Source organism: Vulpes lagopus, chromosome 14 (assembly GCF_018345385.1).
Source record: "Vulpes lagopus strain Blue_001 chromosome 14, ASM1834538v1, whole genome shotgun sequence".
In the NCBI taxonomy this organism is placed as follows: Eukaryota; Metazoa; Chordata; class Mammalia; order Carnivora; family Canidae; genus Vulpes; species Vulpes lagopus.
Genome location: NC_054837.1, coordinates 5,465,952 through 5,487,483, shown reverse-complemented (window position 1 = coordinate 5,487,483; position 21,532 = coordinate 5,465,952). Strand labels below are relative to the sequence as shown.

At 41.6% G+C, this 21,532-nt stretch overlaps 1 protein-coding gene across 2 annotated transcripts in view; it reads left to right on the top strand.

The window, feature by feature from the left end:
• Positions 1-21,532, top strand: part of PRKG1 (protein kinase cGMP-dependent 1) — a 1,197,769-nt gene that overhangs the window by 139,034 nt on the left and 1,037,203 nt on the right. For both annotated transcript variants that reach the window (XM_041728585.1, XM_041728584.1), the window contains exon 2: positions 18,522-18,688. In XM_041728585.1, coding sequence (XP_041584519.1) covers positions 18,522-18,688 — 167 coding nt within the window. The remainder of the gene's footprint in view (positions 1-18,521; positions 18,689-21,532) is intronic.

The following is a 21,532-nucleotide window of genomic DNA, read 5'->3' as shown; positions in this document are numbered from 1 at the left end:
TGAACTCCTCTCTGATGTTATTGACCACTTGGAATGACATACCACTCTCCCCAGAGTCTGTAATATTTGATATATTACTGCCCCCAAATCTTGGTTTGTAAGCTGTTATAAAAAATTGCTCATTATAGGAAAGTAGACTCTCAATATACCAAAGTATTTACTTTGGGGGAATGATGAAATTGATGAAGAATTTGGATTTTAGCAGCAAATTTAAAAGTTTATTAATTCATTTACTCAACAAATACTTCCTCACCAGAACCTTTAATTCTTTGTCCATGTTGCATTTATGGATGACTGGAGTGAGGGGAGCTATTGAGCAAGACACTCCAGGCCTGATGAATCTTATCAAGGGAGAAGGAAAGGCTGCTGCCAGGTCCTGAAAGAGAATGGATTCACCTAGTTTGCTGGGCTGGATCAGTAGAGAATGCCCAGGGGACTTTCCAGATAGAGGGACAGGGAGCACAAATCTGAAGAGCAAGGCAGATAATGAGCCTGATAAGGACTGAGGAAAACTGTTTTATGCAGAGGGAAGGGCTTTATTTGTAGTTCTTAAGACAGGAGAGAGTCTCCTTTTTGAGTAATTAAGAGAAGACTAGTATAGTTGTAGTACAAGTCCAAAAAGGAACATGGAGCATGCGGTAGACCAGAATTTGAGTGGGTTTGAAAGTCAATATAAGGATGTCTGTCTTACTTAAGGGAAGCTATCTAAGGGTTTTGAGAAGGGGTGGGGCAGAAATCAGAGAATATAATCAGAGTTGTCTTTTTTTCCCCCATAACTTTTTATTCTTGAGATAGTTTAAGACTCAAGGATTTGTGAGAAAAGGATAGAGGCTGTTCGTGCACCATTCACCGCATTTCCCCAATGATAATAGTATGTTATATAACCATAGAGTGGTGTGAAAACCAGGACACTCACATAGGTACAGTGTTATCAACTCAGGTATAAACGGTATTTGGATCCCACACGCGTGCAGATTTTTATTTTGCTTTTAAGAGATCACTGCAGTGTGTAGGACAGACTGAAGTATGGATGCAGGGGACCGATTTGGAGATGAAGTCTCCAAATCAATGCCAAGATCGAACAGAGAGATGAAGACCCCTTGAACTAGCAGCGGCATCCTCTCGACTAGAAGCAGAGAGACTGTAGAGAATTGGGAGAGGTGGAAGCGGGTAGGGGGGATGTGAGGGAATGGGGACGGTCACAGGTGACTTCCAGACTCCTGTTTTGAGCACCTGGGCAGGGTGGTGATGCCGGTAGGTAAGGCTTGAAGTTCTGGAGGAGAAGCAGATTTGATGGAAAGGAAGATGCATTCCATTGTGACCTGGTGCCCTTGAGGTACCTGTGTGGACAAGGAGCCTTCCAGCTGGGGCTCTAGAAGGAACTCTGGTGTGAGATAAACATTTAGGTGTTGTTGGCATAGAGGTGAGATTATCCAAGATGAGTATGGTAAATTAAAAGAGAGAAAAGTCTTGGTATGGAGCCTTGGGAGCTATAAATGCTAAGGAGGTTGAGAAGAAGGAGGAGCCACAGGGAGGTTGAGAGGGAAGAGCAGAGAAGAGTCCAAGAGGAAAAGAGAGAGAGAGAGAGAGAGAGAGAGAGAGAGAGAGAGAGAGAGAGAGATGGGAGGGAGAGTCAAAGTTACTAGGTTGATCTCATACAAGCAAAGGAAAGAGTATTTCAGAGAATAAAGATCCCGATGACTTCTGTCTCTGCTTTCTGCCTTCCTGCAAAGACATAACTGAGAAGCTTCCTGTGGCTCTCAGTGTGTGCTGTTCTTTTATTTTTAGGGTTAGTGTTTAGAGTTTTTCAGACTCCACTTCAAGATAAAGCATGGTATTTTCTGTTTATGTCTTCCAAGGTGTTACTTTGGATGACAATACTTATTCAAGTATTCAGTTCTACCCCCGTCTGCCTCCACTGTGGGTGGACAGGAATTGGAACATGGAAATACTCTGATGATAATCTTAGATGAGAGTTTTCTATATAGTGAGTTAAAGAAAGATAGGACCTAATAGAAACCTTACTGGTATTGCTGTAAAGTAGGGCATGCCAAATCATTTTTTTTTCTGGAAAAAAAGAGGGGTACAACGGGTAAAGAAATAGAAGACAACAAATTTGGGGTGAACCCAGTGACTTGGGAAGTGATCATCACCAACCCCACAGGGGATTCAGGGTTGGAGTTAGAGAGTCGGGGGTTTGGTTTGATAGATTTATGTTATGACGAGCTGAGTGATGAATTCTGGAATACTGTCTTTGAAGAGCATTTGGTATTAGGTGGGGAGGAGAGGTCAAACTGGTTTAAGGAGCAGATAACTGAAGGCTGAGCTAAGGCTTAGTTAAAGAAATCATGCAAGGAAAGGTTGGTGATAAATGCCTCGAGAATAAATGAAATTGGATTTTGCAGGAGGTATGACATGGCACCATGAGAAGCTGAAAGTTGCTTTCAGGACTTTTCACTTTGGAAAGGAGGTGACATTTTGGGGGTTCCCACAGGGTACTCTGGATATTGGTTAGGGATGTTTTGAGGGGGAACACGATTTGCCCGAATTTTGTACAAGTTAGCAATGGAGCATCTGGTGCTTGGTCTTTCAGCAGAATCCCAAGTGGGCACGAACTGAATGTGGAGAGACAGGTAGCTTAGCATGTCGTCGTTTCCAAAAGAGTAGGTTGAAATTAAAATTATAATTAGGGACGTCTGGGTGGCTCGGTTGGTTAAGCGTTGGACTCTTGATTTCAGCTCAGGTCATGATCTCAGTCAGGGTCCTGAGCTTGAGCCCCACATCAGGTCTCCGTGCTCAGCAGGGAGCGCCTTGAGACTCTCTCCCTCTCCCTCTGCCCCTGCCCCATCCCTACTCGTGCGTGTGCGCTCCGTCATCTGAAAAAAAATAAATCAAATAATAATTAAAAGTGTGCACTCATTAGTTACATATTTACCCCCCACTGTGTTTTCAAAAGAATTCAAGGTTGCTAAGAAGCTGGGTTGGATGGCTAAAATTATCCATGAGTGTAAGAAATCAAGACTAAGTGTGGTAGTAAAACATCAAGAATCAAAAGTGAAATGAGATCTTCTTTTTATTGACTACAAGCACTAGCTTTGCTTTACTGACATTTAAAACTCCTAAATACTATATTCAGTACAGAAATCTTAATGATCCTCATGCTGCAGTCATTTCTCTGAATGGTGTCATTTACAACACAATTCTGAGCCCAGGAAATAAATGAAGGGGAGGGTAATGAGGCTTCTACGATGTCGAATGAGTCAACGTATGATTAATATTGAGTCACTTTCCTGTTCTCTGTTGGCTGCCTTTCTGCTTCAGGGCTCTTGGTCGGCAGTAACTGGGTACGAGGCTCCAATCTGGAGACCAGGCTCGTAGGGATCAGCCTGTCAGGCTGCTAACAAGCGTCTTCCCTGCGCACCGAGGGGGCTCCTCACTCCAGCGGTGGCCGTCCAAGTTTGATTTAATTCATGCTGATTTCACTGGTGACCTGACCCTTGAGGAGGAACCTAGGCTTTGCAAGTATTTATGGTTTCTTTTTAGACAGTGTGACCTTCTCCCCGTGTACCTTACCACAGTGAACTTTGCAGACTCGAACACCTGTCTGCTTGGAAGAGAGGGCGGCTGCGGGTTGTGCGCGTGCTTTCCAATATGGAGGATGAGCAGTGAGAATAATAAATCCTGGCTTGCTTTCAAGTAATCCTGCTTCCAGGCAGCCTCAGTTGCCGTGGCACCCTTGTACTGAAAGTAATTTGGGGGATAAAGCCATAGTAAAAGTATTTTTAAGTGATTAAAAAAAAAAACTAGCGTAGCGGAGAGCAGTACCTATTGTTACTAGTCTAAAGCATAATATTCATTTTTTAATGCATAATTAGATCACGTCAAAGCTACAAAGACCAGTGGTTTAAAAGTAATCACACTGGAAAATGTGCCTTTAGAAGGCTCAGAAGGAAAAGCTAGCCATCCCTTTTCCTTGAAACGCTTCCTTTCCCTCACTTCCGGGATGTCTCCTTGTCTATTTCTGGTATTTCTCCATTTTCTGTGTGAACTCTTCTCTCTGGACCCAGCTCCAAGCTGGTTGGGTTTTCTGTAACTTTTTGTTTTTTTTTAATGCCATGCTCACCACCCATGTCCTACCGTCTGTCACCACACAACACCATTACAGTATTACCGACTTTCATCACTGTGGCTTATTCCTTCCATAACTAAAGCCTGTATGTCCCACTCCCCTTCACCCATCATCATCCCCCGGCCTCTTCTCTCTGGCAGTAATGATCCAGTTCTCTATACTTACGGGTCTCTTTCTGCTTTTTGTGTTTCGTTTGTTTGGGTTTTTCGATTCTACCGATAAGTGGAATCATATGGTGTTTGTCTTTCTCTGTCGACTTCTTTCACGTAGCGTAATACTCTCTGGGTCCATCCATGTTGCACAAGTGGCAAGTGCTCGTCCTTTTTATGAGTGAATAATATTCCAGAGAGTGTGTGTGTACACGCCACATCTTTTTTATCCATTCATTAGTCTGTGGGTCTTTGGGCTGCTTCCATATCTTGGCTACCGTAAATAATGCTGCAGTAAACACAGGGGTGCAGATATCTTTTTAACTTAGTGCTTTTGTTTTCTGTGGGTAAATACCCAGTGGTGGAATGACTGGATCATAGGATAGTTCTATTTTTAATTTTTTTTGAGGAAACTCCATACTGTCTTCCGCAGTGGCTGCACCAGTTTGCATGCCCACCAACAGTGCACGAGGGTTTGTGTTTTCCCACATCCTGGCAAAATACTTGTTATTTCTTGTCTTCTTGATTCTAGTCATTCTGAGAGGTGTGAGGTGAGCACTTACGGTTTTGATTGGCATTTTCCTGATGATGAGTGATGTTGAGCATCTTTTCATCTATCTCTTGGCCATCTGGATGTCTTCTTTGGAAAAATGTCTATTCAAGCCATCTGCCCATTTAAAAAATTTTTTTAAATTCTTAAAAAATATTTAATTTATTTATTCAGGAGATACTCAAAGAGAGAGAGAGACAAAGACATAGGCAGAGGGAGAAACAGGCTTCCCGTGGGGAGCCCAATGCAGGATTCGATTCCAGGACCCCGGGATCATGACTTGAGCTGAAGGCAGATGCTAAACCACTGAGCCCCTCAGGTGCCCCTCATCTATCCATTTTTAATTGGATTTTATTATTACTATTATTATTTGATGTTGAGCTGTTTCTTTATATATTTTCATTACTAACCCTTTGTCAGCTCATGTCAAATCATACATCATTTGCAAATATCTTCTTCCCTTCAGTAGTTGCCTTTTCATTTTGTTGATGGTCTCCTTTGCTCTACAGGAGCTTTTTATTTTGTTGCTGTCCTAATAGTTTATTTTTGCTTTAGTTTCCCTTGCGTCAGGAGTCATACCTATAAAAATGCTTCTATGGCCAGTGTCAAAGAGATTATTACCTGTTTCCTTCTACGAGTTTTATGGTTTCAGGTCTCACATTTAGTCTTTCATCCATTTTGACTTTATTTTTGTGTATGCTGTAAGAGGGTGGTCCAGTTTCATTCTTTTGCAGGAAGCTGTCCAGTTTTCCCAGCACCATTTGTTGAAAAGACTGTCTTTCCCTCTTTGTATATTCTTGCCTCCTTTGTGATAGATTAATGGACCGTATAAGTGTGGGTTTACTTTTGGGCTCTCTATCTTGCTCCATTTACTTATGTGTCTATTTTTGTGCCAGTCCCTATTGTTTTTGTTATTACATCTTTGTAGTATATCTTGTAATCTGGGGGGATCCCTGGGTGGATCAGTGGATTAGTGCCTGCCTTTGGCCCAGGACATGGTCTGGAGTCCCGGGATCGAGTCCCATGTCAGGCTCCCTGGATGGAGCCTGCTTCTCCCTCTGCCTATGTCTCTGCATCTCTCTCTCTCTCTCTCTCTCTCTCTCTCTCTCTCTGTCTCTCATGAATAAATAAAATCTTAAAAAATCATACCTTGAAATCTGGGATTATGACACCTCCAGCTTTGTTCTGATTTCTCCAGATTGCTTTGGCTTGCTGGGGTCTTTTGTGGTTTCATATCAATGCTAGTATCATTTGTTCTAGTTCTGTGAAAAATGCTCTTGGTATTTTGAGAGGGATTGCACTGACTCTGTAGAGTGCTTCGGGTGGTATTTTAACAAAATTCTACCTTTCCTCTCATTGGAGCTGCAGTAAGTCTGGTAGCTTCTACTTGCAAAATATACTTTGAGTTTATTTATATTTCTGCCTGTCTCTGCTGTCACCTTTCTAACCTCAGCCATCAGTATGTCTTGCTTGAAAATACTGCAGTAGCACTTTTCCGAGCTTTCTTTCCTCTCTTCTTCTTGCAATTGTCTCAGTTCATTCACTGCAATCTTAAGTGATCTCTTAGAAACATAAATCAGACCATGTCATTCACTATCCTTGTTTTTCTGCTAGTTGCTTTTCATTTCACGAAGAATCCAGTTCTTTCCCACAGTCTTCAAGGCCCCGTCTGAACCAGCCCCATCTATGTCCCCAGATTCATCGTCAGCCATCCTTTCTCTTGATCCAAAGGCTCTAACCCCCTTCTCCAAACTTGGGCCTGAAAACATTCTCTTCCTCCTGCCTTGACTGCCCTCCTTCTATGGGGGGTGTGTGTGTGTGTGCATCTTATCCTTATGTCTTATCCTAAGTAATACATTTTTAGAGAGGTCTTTATTTCAGAACCCAAAGAGGCTTTCCTCTTTAGTTTGCATTCAGCAGCCATTTTGTAACCTTCCAAACACTTTCTCTGTTTTAACAATATTATTTGTTTACCTCCATGTTGTGTTTCTTCTCCTACTAGAGTTGTAGCTCTGAGTTGATGAGGACTCCATTTCACTCATCACTGGGCACCCAGTGCCATATATGAGGCACTCAGGACATGCTTGGCAGATGGATGGATGGATGGATGGATGGATGGATGGATGGATATTGGGGTCAGGTACCTGCAGACTACTGTAAAAGACTAACTATAAACCTGGAGTCTTGAACAAGGGCTGTGTGGTGGAAGTGAAATGTTATATCAACCATTTTGTTACGTGGCGTGATTGATTTGTTTCTGGAAGCTTTTATTGGAAGGATGAGGTGAGAAAACATGTCCAAAAGTACCTCAAATAAAAATATTCCAAGGACTCTTTTCTTGGCAGCTCTCCTTGTACCTGGACTTTGCTCATGAGGAAAGTTAGCGTCTTCATTACCTTCCGCTTTGCACGTCCCTTTGGCCGATCCATGTTCTGTTCATTCCAGAGACTGACAAAACAGTAGAGACTGGGAGGGGCTGTGTGCAGAGTGTTTGTGCAGCAGTGCCTGCATCTTTGGCAGCCTCTTCCCACCTGTGGATAGCCTAACCCAACCGCTCCATGAAGGAGTCCCTTGAAATCTTGGCAACCACTGCCCCAGCAGTATTGTACGTGCCCTGCCTCATGCCTGCCCCCTGAATCTTTGTGTGCCGTCTAACTGCCTCAGGCTCAAGAATTCAATGTCTCAGGCTCAGTTCTGCCTTTTGGATTAATCCCTTTAGCTATGTATCTCTCGAACCCACTTTTACTCTATACCCCACAATCTCAGCAGTTAATTCCTTTCCCTTCAGTAGCCTGTTTCAGACTTCCAGAACCCTGGTCTGGCAAGCCCGGAAGTCCTCCCACTTGACTGATGGGAATCATTCTGACAGTTTTAGATCGGGTACCTACAAATATATTGTTTGCAATTCTAGTGCAGTTTGTGTTATGAACCCTCTGTCTTCTGTGTTTATTTATTATACTCAACCTCCTTGGCTTCATGGCCTGCCTAACTTTCTTTATGGCCTCCCTGTTTCTTCTTGTCCTTCGTTCACTGACGATCGTGACCTTATTTCACAAAGGACACATTTTTGGGAATGGTTTTTCAGATTTGTAGGTATGACTTCGTTCCATAAATACTGCGCTCATGTCAGCAGCCACTCTAGGTCACTTTTTCAACCATTTGTGTGTAATTAGAGTTGCATTTTAAACCCATCAATCACTATTATCTGTATTTACCTGCAGCGGCAGAATTTGAACCTAGAATGGTTGCGTTGGAAATATAATACATAAAATATTTACCATTTGCCACTGAAAGGGACAGACTTATAAAGGACAGTGTTGTACAAGGCTATAAATAGATAGTGGACTCAAGTGACAAAATCACATTCAGTTCCCTCCTTCCCTTCTTCCTTTCCTTCCTACATTGGCTTCTCTGGAAAAGATTTAGGATAGCTACCTCGTTAAATTAGAGTGCAAAACCCATGATGTTAACAGGTTTTGTTAGGTTTATAAATTCTGCATATTAGATTTCTGCTGTAAAAATACTTACATGGACAGCATTTAATGTTTGCTCTGTGATATTCAGACTTCCCTGAAATACATCGATATTATTGGTCATGAATTAGACTAATTGCAAAATGGCGACATTTTGCATTTTTTTCTTGGAAAATTGTATTTCCATCTTACGTGCATAATGGGAAGTTTCTTTTTATTTTGAGTTCAAATACAGACCTTCACCCAAACTGACAGTGAATTTTTGTATACCTTACTTCCCCTTGCATATTTGTGTGTGAGGTCTGTCTGAGGCAGGCTATTAGGAAGGAAAAGGGGGGGGGCGTGCCTTCAAGACCAATGAAAGGACACGTGTGAACACCCTGGAACCAAAATAAGTTGAATTCCATGGCTGAATTCAAGAGATGGTTCTGTATTAGAGGTTATCTCCTGGTGAGAGCCACAAGACATTCGAACTTCTCTCATGTGGAAAGTGAATTAGGTCAGAGAGGGAATCTCCCTGAATGAACCATCACAGAATTTTCTTACACTATAGAATTATTGTCAAATGAGCACAGTTCCCTGCTAATGCTGGTGCAGTGGATTTATTGAGTGTTTGCCCAGTGGGCTGAAGGTCTGAGAGAGGCAGAGAGAGAAAGAGAGAGACAGACAGGCAGACAGACATAGGGAAAGACAGAGAGACACAGAGAGAGAGAGACAGAGAGACAGAGAGACAGAGAGAATATGAATGTCCATGTAATGAACAGAGGTGGGAATCGTGTTTATTTCAGGCGAATTCTACTTGAATCTCTACCATGGATTTGGCAGGCATCTAACCCCCCTCAGGCCTTTGTCTTCTTACTTGTCACGTAGGGATAATAGTAACATCTGTTGTACCTACTGCAAAGGATTGTGGCAATAATAGAATGAAATGTTAGATGGGGAATTGTTTCAAAAGCATGCAGTGCTTTCTGCAGATAAAAGGTCATATTATCCAAGCATAGCATTCTTGCTTTTGCAGAAGTACAGATAAGTGAGAAGAATATTTGCTTTTGGATTTTATAATTGGAGTAATTTACTCAAGTTATCAATACCATTTTATATTGTATATTGCTCATAAGTCATGTGATTTTGGAGACTGAGGCTGAGAAGTCAAACGGGCTTATCTTTGTATCTTGATTCTCACCTGTCATGTACCAGTTGCAGGACATTGGACTAGTTCTGTGGGTGCTCTGAACCTCAGTTCCCCCACGGCAAACTCAATAAGTCATTGTGAGATTTATGTGAGCTTAGGCTCCTCTCTGAGGAAATGGATTAACCATGTGATGAATAGTGGTAATGATAGTATAACTACTACTATGATCTCATCTTGTTGTCATTGATTAATTTTTTGCACTTTGGTTACGAAGCTTAGAAACCATAGAGTTTTTACGCCCAGGAGCTTGATTGTCTGGTTTTTTAAATTTACATTGTTTTTGTTTTCGAAAATTTTATTTATTTGTTCATGAGAGACACAGGGAGAGAGACAGAGACACAGGTAGAGGGAGGGAGAAGCAGGCTCCCTGTGGGGACCCTGATGCGGGACTCAATCCTGGGACCCCGGCATCATGCCCTGACCTGAAGGCAGATGCTCAACTGTTGAGCCACCCAGGCATCCCTTAAATTTGCATTGTTAAACAAAGAGTTTTAGTATATATGTCATCTCCCTTCAGGCTGACTCAAAGTGTCTTAATATATTAAAGCCCTAATGCAAACTAAGGTGTTTGGAAATGTAATTGGACTAAGTTCATCAAAATAGACAAGGTGCTCCTTAAGACCTGTGGGTCACTGGAACAAGGCTAAATTTGGCTTGAATTTTCCAGAAGCATCACCAGAGGAAATAATGAATGACCCAAGTTATAATTTTCAGACAAGAGAAAATATACACAATTTGGGGGTGGGCGGTTGATAGAGAAACATGTTATTTTCCTGCTGCTGAATTCAAACAAATGTAAGGTCATTTAAAATGTAAGGCAGTTTATCCCAGAGGTTAAATCTGAGAAGTACCTGAAGAACAGGAAATTTTCCTAAAATGATTTCTTCGATGACCAACTTTAAAATCAAGCCATTGAGGTAGTTGATTGAAAGGGCAGCATGTAAGCACACAGTGATGACTGGATTTTCAAGACCTAGGCAAAACATCGTGGCTCCCGATCGTGCCCCATAGGCAGGGTCACCCTGGGGGCCGAGGAACTTGGACGTTCATGGTGTGATCAAGTTGGCCTTGCTGGAAGCGAGTGAATTCTCAGTGATCTCAATTGTTTGAGTGTTTCGAAAGGTAAACGGTTGCTTCAAAATGTTGAATGTTGTAGTTGGGCGTGTAAAGGGACGTCAGATGTTTTCTTCCTAATTGTTGGTCTGTTTTGCAGTTTAGAGATCTAAACTTTGCAGAGTTAGTTCACCGTAGACCAGGCCACGCGGTTCTTTCATTCCGCAAGGTAACACGGATGGTCTTGGTTATTCGCCTGGAAAGCCCTTGACTGTACTTCTGTGAAATCCCATATTTCTACTTCAACGATATGAAAGACACATTCAGGGGATGAGAGTTTGATCTGGGCTCTTTTGGCGACTGTTCTATTTTAAGTCAGGCTCAGTAGTGTGAAGTAGCCGTGAAACGTATCCCTGGAGCACTGAGCGATGTGAAAGGTTGAGTGGAAGGCTCTCACCTTGACTTATCGGAAGTTGGTGAACACGTGCAATGAACGGTGATTTCCTTTTCCTTTAACTAGTACAAGTCTGCTCCATCTGCTAACATCTAAGCAGTGATGCCAAGAGCTGCTAGTTAGCTTGAATGAACACAGAGTATTAGTTAACAAGGAGAAGGCTTCCGTGATATGTGAGCACACGGCCTTCATGGGTTAACCATCTTCTCCTTGCCCCAGCTATTGTTTTTCCTTAGCGCTATAATATCTCGATTTCACTTGGATACTCCTCTGTTCTAGAACCATAGGGTTCGCGTGAGAAGGGAAATGGCCACTGGAAATTATTTGCAATGCATGTAAAAGACAAAAGATGAGTGGATCGCCTCCGAACTATGCATGTGTAGACCAGCGATTCCCATGTTTTGTATCAAACGCTGATTTTAGGTTCGAATGTGGCAAATCATGTTGATATTTTCAGGACCGTTTTTGCTACAAGATCGGGAGAGCCACAGCAGAGTTGGTTGATGTGATGATACAGTTTGAAACTGGTTGAAAACGGATTTTCAGTTTTGAGGAACTATCTAAATTGGTCAGTAGCTTTGCAAGATTAAATTTTATCTTTCAGAAACTGGCGTCTCCCTACAGAGCTCATGCAGGAAAGCCATCAGACAAGAAATAGGACCCCCTCTTTGGGCAGAATGGCAACAGTTGGAGCAGTGAGAACACAACTCTGAGAGTTTCTCTTGCTTGCCGGTGGTCCCCGAATATTTCGCAGCAGAGGGATGCAGTTGCCCTGTTGCAGGGACTCCTGACATTACCAACTCTTAAGGGGCCTTGCAGTGACTTTATCTGGGTAAACCGATCATGGGGATTTGGACTTCTGAGGTGCCACCTGCGACTATACGGGGTGGCTTTGAAACTGCATTTACCGCTCCTCCTGACACATGAGCCTGGAACTGAGCACTGCGAGCTAACGAGACTGTGAGTCTTGTTTTGGCTTTTGTAGTCAGAAGGATGATTGCATGAGTTTCATACGATCTTTTAAAATGACTTTTGGCTGATTTTTCCACTCTCAGTAACAATTTAATAGCTTTGACTACTTTTTTTTTTTTTTTTGCTTTGACTACTTTTTGAAGTGCCCGGAAGTCTTTTTGTCAAATGGAGGGACCAGATAGTAATTCTCATGCTTCTGGGCCTGACCCTATTTGGCCACATTGGCTATGGCCTGGTGTGTGTTTGGGGGTGAGGGGCGGTGGGGAGTGAAAGAGAGGCTGTCACTGGAGAGAAAATTCTGGGTCCCTGAAGATGGCCTGAAATCAGAGAAGAGGCCTCATTCTTTCCTTAATATGCAAAAGCTGCCTGAGAGCCAGTGACTCAAAGTCCAGGACAATGGAGGATTTCTGAGACAAGGGTTCTCCTCTATTAAGACAGTAATAAGGTACAGCTTTAGCATCTGGTAACCCGTGCAATACATAGCAGAGAACCCCTGGGAACTTAGTAATATTTTAAAGTACGTGTGTGTTACTTATTTTTTTTTTGTTTGTTTGTTTGATCCATCACCTGCCAATTATACCTCTTCTGCTCCTTCCCTGTGTTCCTGAGGCTTTAGAAGATGCTGAAGCACCGTCTCAGCCTCCCAGGAGCTGTGAGACCCACCTGCAATGTCACTGCCCTGCTCCCTCCTTGTTCTTTAGTCCGGGGGTGGGGTGGGGGGCTCCCTTTGGGTCTCTGGACAGCTCAAGCTCATTCCAACCTCTGCCCCTTGGTATGTCTTCTTTCTTCAACTTAGAATGTTCTTCTCTTTGGTCTTCGCGTGGTTGGATCCTGCTGTCATGTCATCCCAGCTCTTTGAAATAAGGCTAGTGCCATGCAGACAGTGCTCACCTGCTGCAGGGTGACCACGATGTGCAATAGCCTTTTGCTTAATGTTGAGAAAACTAAGGCTCTGTTTACTAAGAGGGAGCACTGCTGGCCTCCTTGTTAGAGAGGCAGGTGTACACTTTCCTACACATCCCTAGAAGTGCTGATTTTTCCCTAAGATTATGTAGGAAGACAGTTTCTCTCGAACATTCTGTGTCTGTTCAGGAACTCTGCAGTAGTAAATGGGGAAGTGGACTTTCTAGTTCCTTTTCTACAATCTGAGAGTTTGGAAGACCCATGGCTGGAAATCCTGGCATTAAATTATCTGGAGGATATTATACCACCTAATGAAGTTTTTAAAGAAGGAAAGGATTATGATGTTGGTTTCGGCACTTATAAATTAAGGCACATTAAGTTCTTAGGGTGTTAGAAAAATAATCTATATCCAGCTATGTGCTGGAGCCAACTCTTAACTGGCTCATATAGGAACTTGCTTGTTAAATTTTCAGGAATTTTGCAAGCGGGTTCACTTTACATTAGTAGCTTGAAATTGGCTATGGTGGGAGTATTTATACCAGAGAAATTGGCAAATGCTACAAACCAGGGCTTTTTTTTTTCCTCTTTTTTTTTTTTCCCTCTTGGAGAGCCAGTTTACCAGCACACCATTATATATAGCCAATATTTCAGAGGCTGACAACTTGATGATGACAAATCAATCGGGCTAGCTCAAAATAACCAAGTTCCTTTTATGGTGTTTGTGTTTTGAAAGCCACAAATTCGGAGTGTAGGAAGAAAACATTTTTTAAGAGATTGTTTATACACAGAAGCAACAGGATCAAAAATCAAGATCTTTGTATTTGCTTCTTACAGCCCCCAGGTCGGGCTGCCGCATTCATGCAGCATGTTGTTAAAATATGTACTCGGAGAGGAGATAGCCACCTTCTGGAACTTGTGATAGCAGCTTTCCCCAGCTCCCACACTGATAACACAGCTCACAGGTCTCACGTGCGGCATCATATTTCAGTTACACTGAGCGTCTTTGTTTCTTCAGGGAAGGAAAAAGATTCACAGGGTTAGGACGTGGAGGCTCCGACTGATTATAGTCCACAGGGTTGGAGCAAGTAGGGACTATTGGGAGTTGACCTAATCTTTCAAGCTTTCCATGAGAAAGGGCTTAAAGGGAAATTGCATGAAGAGGCAGGGCCTTAAATATTAATGCCAAGGACATCTTCAGAGTTGTGCCACCCAGAGGCCTGAGATGGATGATCTGTGATGTTTCAGAGGCCAACATGTTATTGGACGATGCTTGTGTGAAGGGATAAATGCTAAGAGGTAGGTCCTGTATTGCTTGGTTTGCTTTAAGGTGCACACATAGATGAACACCTGCAGTGTGCTTCTAAAGAGACTTGAGACTGAATGTCCTCCATCTCATAAGACATGTGAGAAGCAAGAGCATCCTGAAGCCCCCTTCCCCACTGACCTCGTGGTAAGCATTTGGAAAATCTGGACAATTCGAAAAGATTGCATTGGACCTCATTGTTTCACCTTTGCCAGCATCTTTGTGAAACAAGTTAATAGTGTCACTTATGAGAAATGAGAAAGGGGTTTTCTTCTCTCATCCTTGGACTAAGCGAATTATTTCCTTTTTGGAAGAGCTTACTTCTAAGCTAGTGGCATTTCTGGGGCTTAGATTTTGAATGGAGCACTCTTAATATTTCCCAAAGGATAAGACACCATCTGTAGTTAAACAAGTTGGGATTCTGACGTCAGTAACATCCAGGCTTTATTATATCAGAAAATACGAACCTATGGATGACCTTGCTCTTTGATGCAAAGAAAACAAAGCAGTTTTTAGTAAAGAGCATATTTATACTATTTGATTAAAATTAAGTTCCTAAAGATCAAATAAGTCCTGATGTTAGGAAACATGATCCTAAAATGATAGATCTCAGGAGTCACTTGGGAGGTGCTACTGTCATGCTTGACGTCAGAGACGGTAAAGAGAATTAAGAAAGGAGATTTCATGAGGATCATAGATGGGGACTGAGTTTTGCATCTTGTGTTGAAGACTCGAGAAACAGCTCTTTGCCTCAGGAGAAACAGAGTTTTGGCAAGCTGAAATTAAACAAACAAAGAGCTTAAGAGCCCTGTCAGACTACAGTAAAAGTCTCACATTTAAAATAGTCTATTCTGACATTCCTAATGACTGGCTGTGTCCCTATTAAGTGAAAATTCCTACCATTAGTATTTACACCCAGGCCATATGAAGGAGAATCTATTGAAAAGAAGAATTTGAATACACCAATCATAGCCAGTCAGCATTAAATATATCATTATTTAAATGAGAATTCAATTAAATGGGAATATTTTTTTATTTCTCCTTATAGTATGCTTCTTATAAACTACCTTTAAAATGATTTTCCAATATGAAAACGCATGCCCATTCTAGAAATTTTTATACACAGAGAAAAGTAGAAAAAAAATACAATTCTATTTATTTATTTATTTATTTATTTATTTATTTATTTATTTATTATGAGAGCGAGCAAGCGCGTGTGCAAGCAGGGCCCAGGGCAGAAGGAGAGGCAGAGAGGGAGACTCTCAAGCAGACTCCCTGCTGAGCATGAGGCCCAACCCAGGGCTCCATCTCACGACCCTTAGATCCTGACCTGAGCTGAAACCAAGACTCGGACCCTTAAGGGACTGAGCCACCCAGAAGCTCCTGTAGTTTTGTCACCAAAGGCAACCAGTGCCAACATTTTGCTAATTTCCTTTTAATATATTTCCTCCTATTGTTTCAGGTCGTGATCGTACACCTTCCTCCTCCCTATGTGTTACCGCTACCGCGATCAGTACTGTTACTGCCTTCTTCACCCACCACTTTCTGGGAGTGACATTATATTTGTCCTGGTCTTCACGTATAGTTCTGTTCAGCTGCTCATACCCCCCCCCCCCGGCTTATCAAGCAATAACTGACACGTGTCACTGTGTGAGCTTAAGGCGTATAGCATGGCGGTGCAATGTGCATTTATTGTGATACATGGACCAACCATCCAGCAGGTTTTAGTTACCAACCATCCTCTCACATAGATTTAAAAAAGAAAGAAAAAAACTCCCCCTCCCGGCTCTCTGTGTGTCATGGAGACGTGTTAGCTACAGTCATCGTGTCCGTCATCCCGGTGCTTACTTACCTTCTAACTGCCAGTCTGTGCATTTGACAGCCTTCTTTCTTTCTTTTTTTTTTAAAAATATTTTATTTATTTATTCATTCATGAGAGACACAGAGAGAGAGGCAAAGACACAGGCAGAGGGAGAAGCAGGGTCCCTCCCGGTGGGGAGCCTGACGCGGGACTCGATCCCAGAACCCCGGGGTCACCGCCTGGGCCGAAGGCACTCAACCCCTGATCCCCCTGGGGATCCCGACAGCCTTCTTTCAACTCCTTCTCCAGTCCCCCACTTCTGGTAACCACACATCTTGTCTCTGTTCCATGAGGTCGGTGTGAGTTGTTTTAATATTAGATTCCACATCTAAATGAGATCGTACACTGTTTTTCTCTCTCTGACCTATTTCACTCCGCATAATGCCTTCAGAGTTCATCCAGGTTGTCATCAATGGTAGGAATTCCTCTTTTATGGCGGAATTATATTCCATTGTGTGTGTGTGTGTGTGTGTTTGTGCGCGCGTGTGTGTACCACATGTTCTGTGTTCATTCATCCATCAGTGGACACTTAGGCTGTTTCCATGTCCCAGCTGTTGCAGATAATGCTGCTGTGAACACGGGAGTGCAGATATCTTCTCAAGTTAGTGTTTTTGTTTCTTTTGGTTTTATTCCCAGAAGTGGAATTTCTGGATCAGATGGTAGATGTATTTTTAAGTTTTTGTGAAACCTCCCTACTGCCTTGCACTGTGGCTGCACCAGTTTACATTCCCACCAGGAATGGTGCACGAGGGTTCCCTCCTGTCCACATCCTCACTAACATTCGTCACCTCTTGGCCTTTTCGATGACGGCCATCTTAAGAGACATGAAGTGATAGCTCCTGGTTTTCTTTCATTCTACGTTTTCTTATTACCTAAATTTCTCTTTTGTCTCTGAATTCTTTTATAAAATATTACCTTATTCTAAAAACAATTCTACATTCTGCTTTTTCACTTAAAAATAGTCTAAGAATTTCCCCCATGCCATTAACATTCTTCATAAACAATTTTAATTGTATCGTAATACTCCATTTTAAGTGTATTTTTCATAATGGTAAATGTTCAATCGTTTTTATTTTTTACGTATGCCTTTTTGTTATTAAATACCAAAACCAGTTTAGACATGATGTGGGATGGCTCTAGTCCAGTTGGACTGAGGTCTAGAAGGAAAGGCACCCAGAAATGGGGAGAACTAACGCGTTAGTCACTATTCATTACTCAGTCATTTCTCTGAGAACCACTCGTGAAGAAAATGGGGACAAGGACCAGCTCATAGTCAGATCTTTTTCAAATTAAGACTCTTTATATAAAATTCCAAATGCGCTGCCTTCTCTCCGTGTTGTTAAGGTTCTAACTTTCGTCTTATCTCCAACAGCCCTCTGATTGTGCTCCTCTTGGTTTCTCTTTAATTTTTGTTTCCGTAGGAAGTCATTTGGAACTTCTTATCCCCGAGAATCAAATTATCACCATCTTTAAATTCTGCAAAACTTTCTTGCTAACCACTGATCCCCAGTTACATAATTCGTAAATATCTTTCCCGCTGACTGCATGTTTAATCCAGGTCTAAATCATGTTGTGTTTAAAAACATCCTGTTCAATAGTTTTATCCGTCCGGTTACCTCACTTTAAGCTGCTTGGAGAAATAGACTTTCTCTGAAAATGTGTAAGGTATGGATAAAGAACTATTTCTACTAGTTGTTTCAAACAGCTGATTAGGAACCCAGTTCTTAACATGTTTTACCAAAATATTATTCTTGAACTCCCGCACCATAGCTCGCGTTATAGTAGCCACTTGGCATGGAGCAGAGAAGAAACTAAAAATGATCCCCACCCGCATGGAGCGTAAAGTCTAGTGGAAGAGGCATATAAAAAATAGGTAAACAAATCGTTTTTTACCATGCGTGTGTATTGTACGATACATCCTGACGTTCTTTTGTAATGTGTAAAGATAGTGATAACAGTGTTTATTCCATAAAATTTTCTTGTATCTTTTTCACATCTATTCCTTTTTTTAAAAATTTTTAATTCTTTTTTACATATTTTTTTAATTGGAGTTCAATGTGCCAACATATAGCATAACACCCAGTGCTCATCCCATCAAGAGCCCCTAAACTAAGCTGCAAACTTTGGTTTAAAGTGCTTGTCCAAAAAAAATAAAAATAAAAAAATAATAAAGTGCTTGTCCATTGGTTTTCTCACCATCTTTGTGATTGAAACACATTCTAAAACAAAATGGAACGGTGTGAGTGTGCTTGTTTCTGTTTGGTCACGTGTGCATTAAATTCTCACCCTTTGAAGGAGAATTTCTCAGTGTCTTTCGGACTGCCATGGGATTAGTTTGTTCTCGGGTCCTTCACAAAATGATTGGATTCCTAACAAGAAAATGCATTGTAATGTGCCAGAGCGCTGTACGGCTCTGCTAAACTTCACAGACTGTGCTAACACTTGTCAGATGTGCCAATAAATCTTCCCTCTCTTCCCCTAGGTCCAAGGATCTCATAAAGGAAGCTATCCTTGACAATGACTTCATGAAGAACCTGGAGCTGTCACAGATCCAGGAGATTGTGGATTGTATGTACCCGGTGGAGTACGGCAAAGACAGTTGCATCATCAAAGAAGGAGATGTGGGGTCACTGGTGTATGTCATGGAAGGTATGGTTTGTAACTCTAATCCTCTGACACTCAGATGCTGCCTTTCATCTTATCAGCCTGCACACAGATGGTGATGTATTATATGGTACAGTTCCACTTCTCTGTCTTTTGTTCTTGAGAAGCAGTTTGAATAGAGGTGGAACACGCTTTAGACACAGTGGCTGAGTAGTCATATGAAGCGTTCGTGTTTAGAATACGAATCTGAGAATCTAGTATTCTTTTAGACATGGAGAAAGGATGAGAGGGTGAAAGAGAGAAATGCTGTTGATTACAGCGGACGCATCTGCATGCCATCAGGTCATTGAGCAAGCTCGCGAAGCTTCCAGAGAAGCTCAAGACTTGCGGAAAGTATTTTTGGCCAGATAATCCAAGTGTCGGCTCTACCTTTAATTTTTAGTGTATGACTAGGTCTCTTGCTCTCATGCTTCTATAAAAAGAACGTTTTCGGTGATTTATATGTGCATGAAAGAAGAAATCAGGCTGGTCGGATGACCTGTTAGCTATCTAATTAGTAAGAGTAATGGACTGTTTCCTAAATCTTGTGCAAATTAAGATAGAAATGGCTTTGGAAAACAACTGAGGCAGGCACCACCCAAACAGATCGTACACCTAGGAAGATTTTCATATCATATATCTCTAACTTGTAATTTCTAATACCATGTCTTCCTTCTGGGAGAAAACAAAAGCCTGAAGTGATGACCGGATCAGCCTAGGACAAAGTGAGTTCAGAAGTGCCTGTAAGATCAGAGAGTTGCCCTATAGATGTTACAGTCAGTTTATAGTTGGTGATCAACGTCTTACCCTAAGCATTCATGACAGTGTCCCAGAACTGTCAAGTTGATAGGTCATTAAGAGGGGTGTATTTGGGCAAATGACTTAACTTCTCTGGGTTTTACCTAATTTGTCCTGTTGATTGCCACTACTTCCTGGTAGTGGTTCTCAACTGCTGAGGATTCTATCCCTCCACAGGACATTTGACAATACCTGGTGACATTTTTGGCTGTCACGGGTGGAGTGGGGAAGGTGAGGAGAGCTACTGCTATCTCGTGGGTAAAGACCAGGAAGGCTGCTTTGCCAGGCTGTTGCCCACAACAGAGTCATCTGGCCCAAATTGTCCTTAGTGCCGATGTTGCAAAATCCTGCTTTCTCCTGTCTTTGTAAGATTGTTCTGAAGTTAATATGAAATAATTGGAGATCAGGTTTAATGTAAAGTATAAAACATTGTAAAGTAACAGTATGTGTTACTGTTTCTATCAAATACTTGGCAGGACGTAAGAAATGTGCTTCCTGCATATGTCATTCACCTTTTAATTTTTCTTTGTGATCGTTTTTGACACATATGAGGTGGTCAACTAAGTCATAATTTCGATCATTTTTTTTCTCCATAAGTTTTCAGCGTTTGGGTCAGTGTCATGAAGTTTTTCTCCAAAAGGAAATAAATGTTCAGCGAGGCTCTCTTCTGAATAAAAGCAAGACACAATAGACAAAAACACAAACAGTATTCACTTGGCAGACAATTGCAGGGGAAGAAGATGAAATTATAGGGCAAGAGTATATGTGGGTAGTAAGCAGAAAGGATGAGAAAAATGCAGGGAATATACAGAGACCAAGTATAAACTATAAATACAGAGAGAAATGTCAGGAAGTGTTCATTTAAAAACCAAGTTTCAAGCATTTCTTAGTTTTTAGTTTTTCAATGGTTTTGTCATTGATTTTTCAGATAATTTATTGTCAGGCACGTTTTTAAGAACATCCCTATTTTATAAAGGAAAGTCCACCTTACTTCCACTATTTGCAGATGCTAATTATTGAAAACCCACTCAAGAAATGGATGTTTCCAGAACCTGTTTGTTGTTTTCCTTTATCTTGAGTATCTCTTACGAAAATAGATATCCATGCAACCTTGAAATTTTTTTCTAAGAAACAAAAAAATTTTCTTAATCCATACTACCTTAGCTTCTAAGACTAACTGCTAGTTTACTAGCTATGTCGGAAGAAGCTTGGAAATCCTAGTGTGTATTTACTGAGTGCTTAGAACAAGGTCCAACACACTGAGCATGCTTTTTATAATAAATGCTTGCCGTGTATAAAATGTTATTTACCTTCAAAACAATCCCATGAGGTAAGGGGTAATATTTATTATTCTTCTTTATAGATGAGGAGACAGAGGCCTGATGAGTTTAAGTAATTTGCCTGGATCTCCCAACTAGTTTATAGTAGAATTAGAATTGAACCCAAGTCAGGGTTCTCCCAAGAAATGGAGCCAATAGATAGATGGATAGATAAATGGATAGATAGAGAGATAGACGATTGATAGATATTGATGGATAGATACTTATTTTAAGGAATTGGCTCATGTGATTGTGGCACTGGCAAATCCAATAATCTACATGGTGAGGTCAGCAGGCTAGAGATCCAGGGAAGAGTTGATGTTGCCGTTCAAATCTGAAGGTCGACTGTTGGCAGAAATCCTCTTTTTCTGGGGAGGTCTGCCTTTTTTTTTTTTTTTTTTTTTTTTCGATTGAGGCCTTCAAACAATTGCACGAGGCCCACCAACATTCTGTAATCCACAGCTCAAAGTCTCCTGAATTAGATGTTCATTTCTACAGAATTCCTTCACGCAAGTATCTAGGATAATGTTGGACCAATAATATCTGGATATCGTGGCCTAGGAAGTTGACACATAAAATTAACCATCCCAGGTCCACTTCTTATCAACTGGGGCACCTGTGCGCATCTCCTTAAACCGTGCTTAATTTCCAAGTAAAGGTGGCAGCAAGTTCGTAGCTCCACTTAACATGATGTGACGATTCTGAGTAGGGCTGAAAACCCAGTAACACTTTC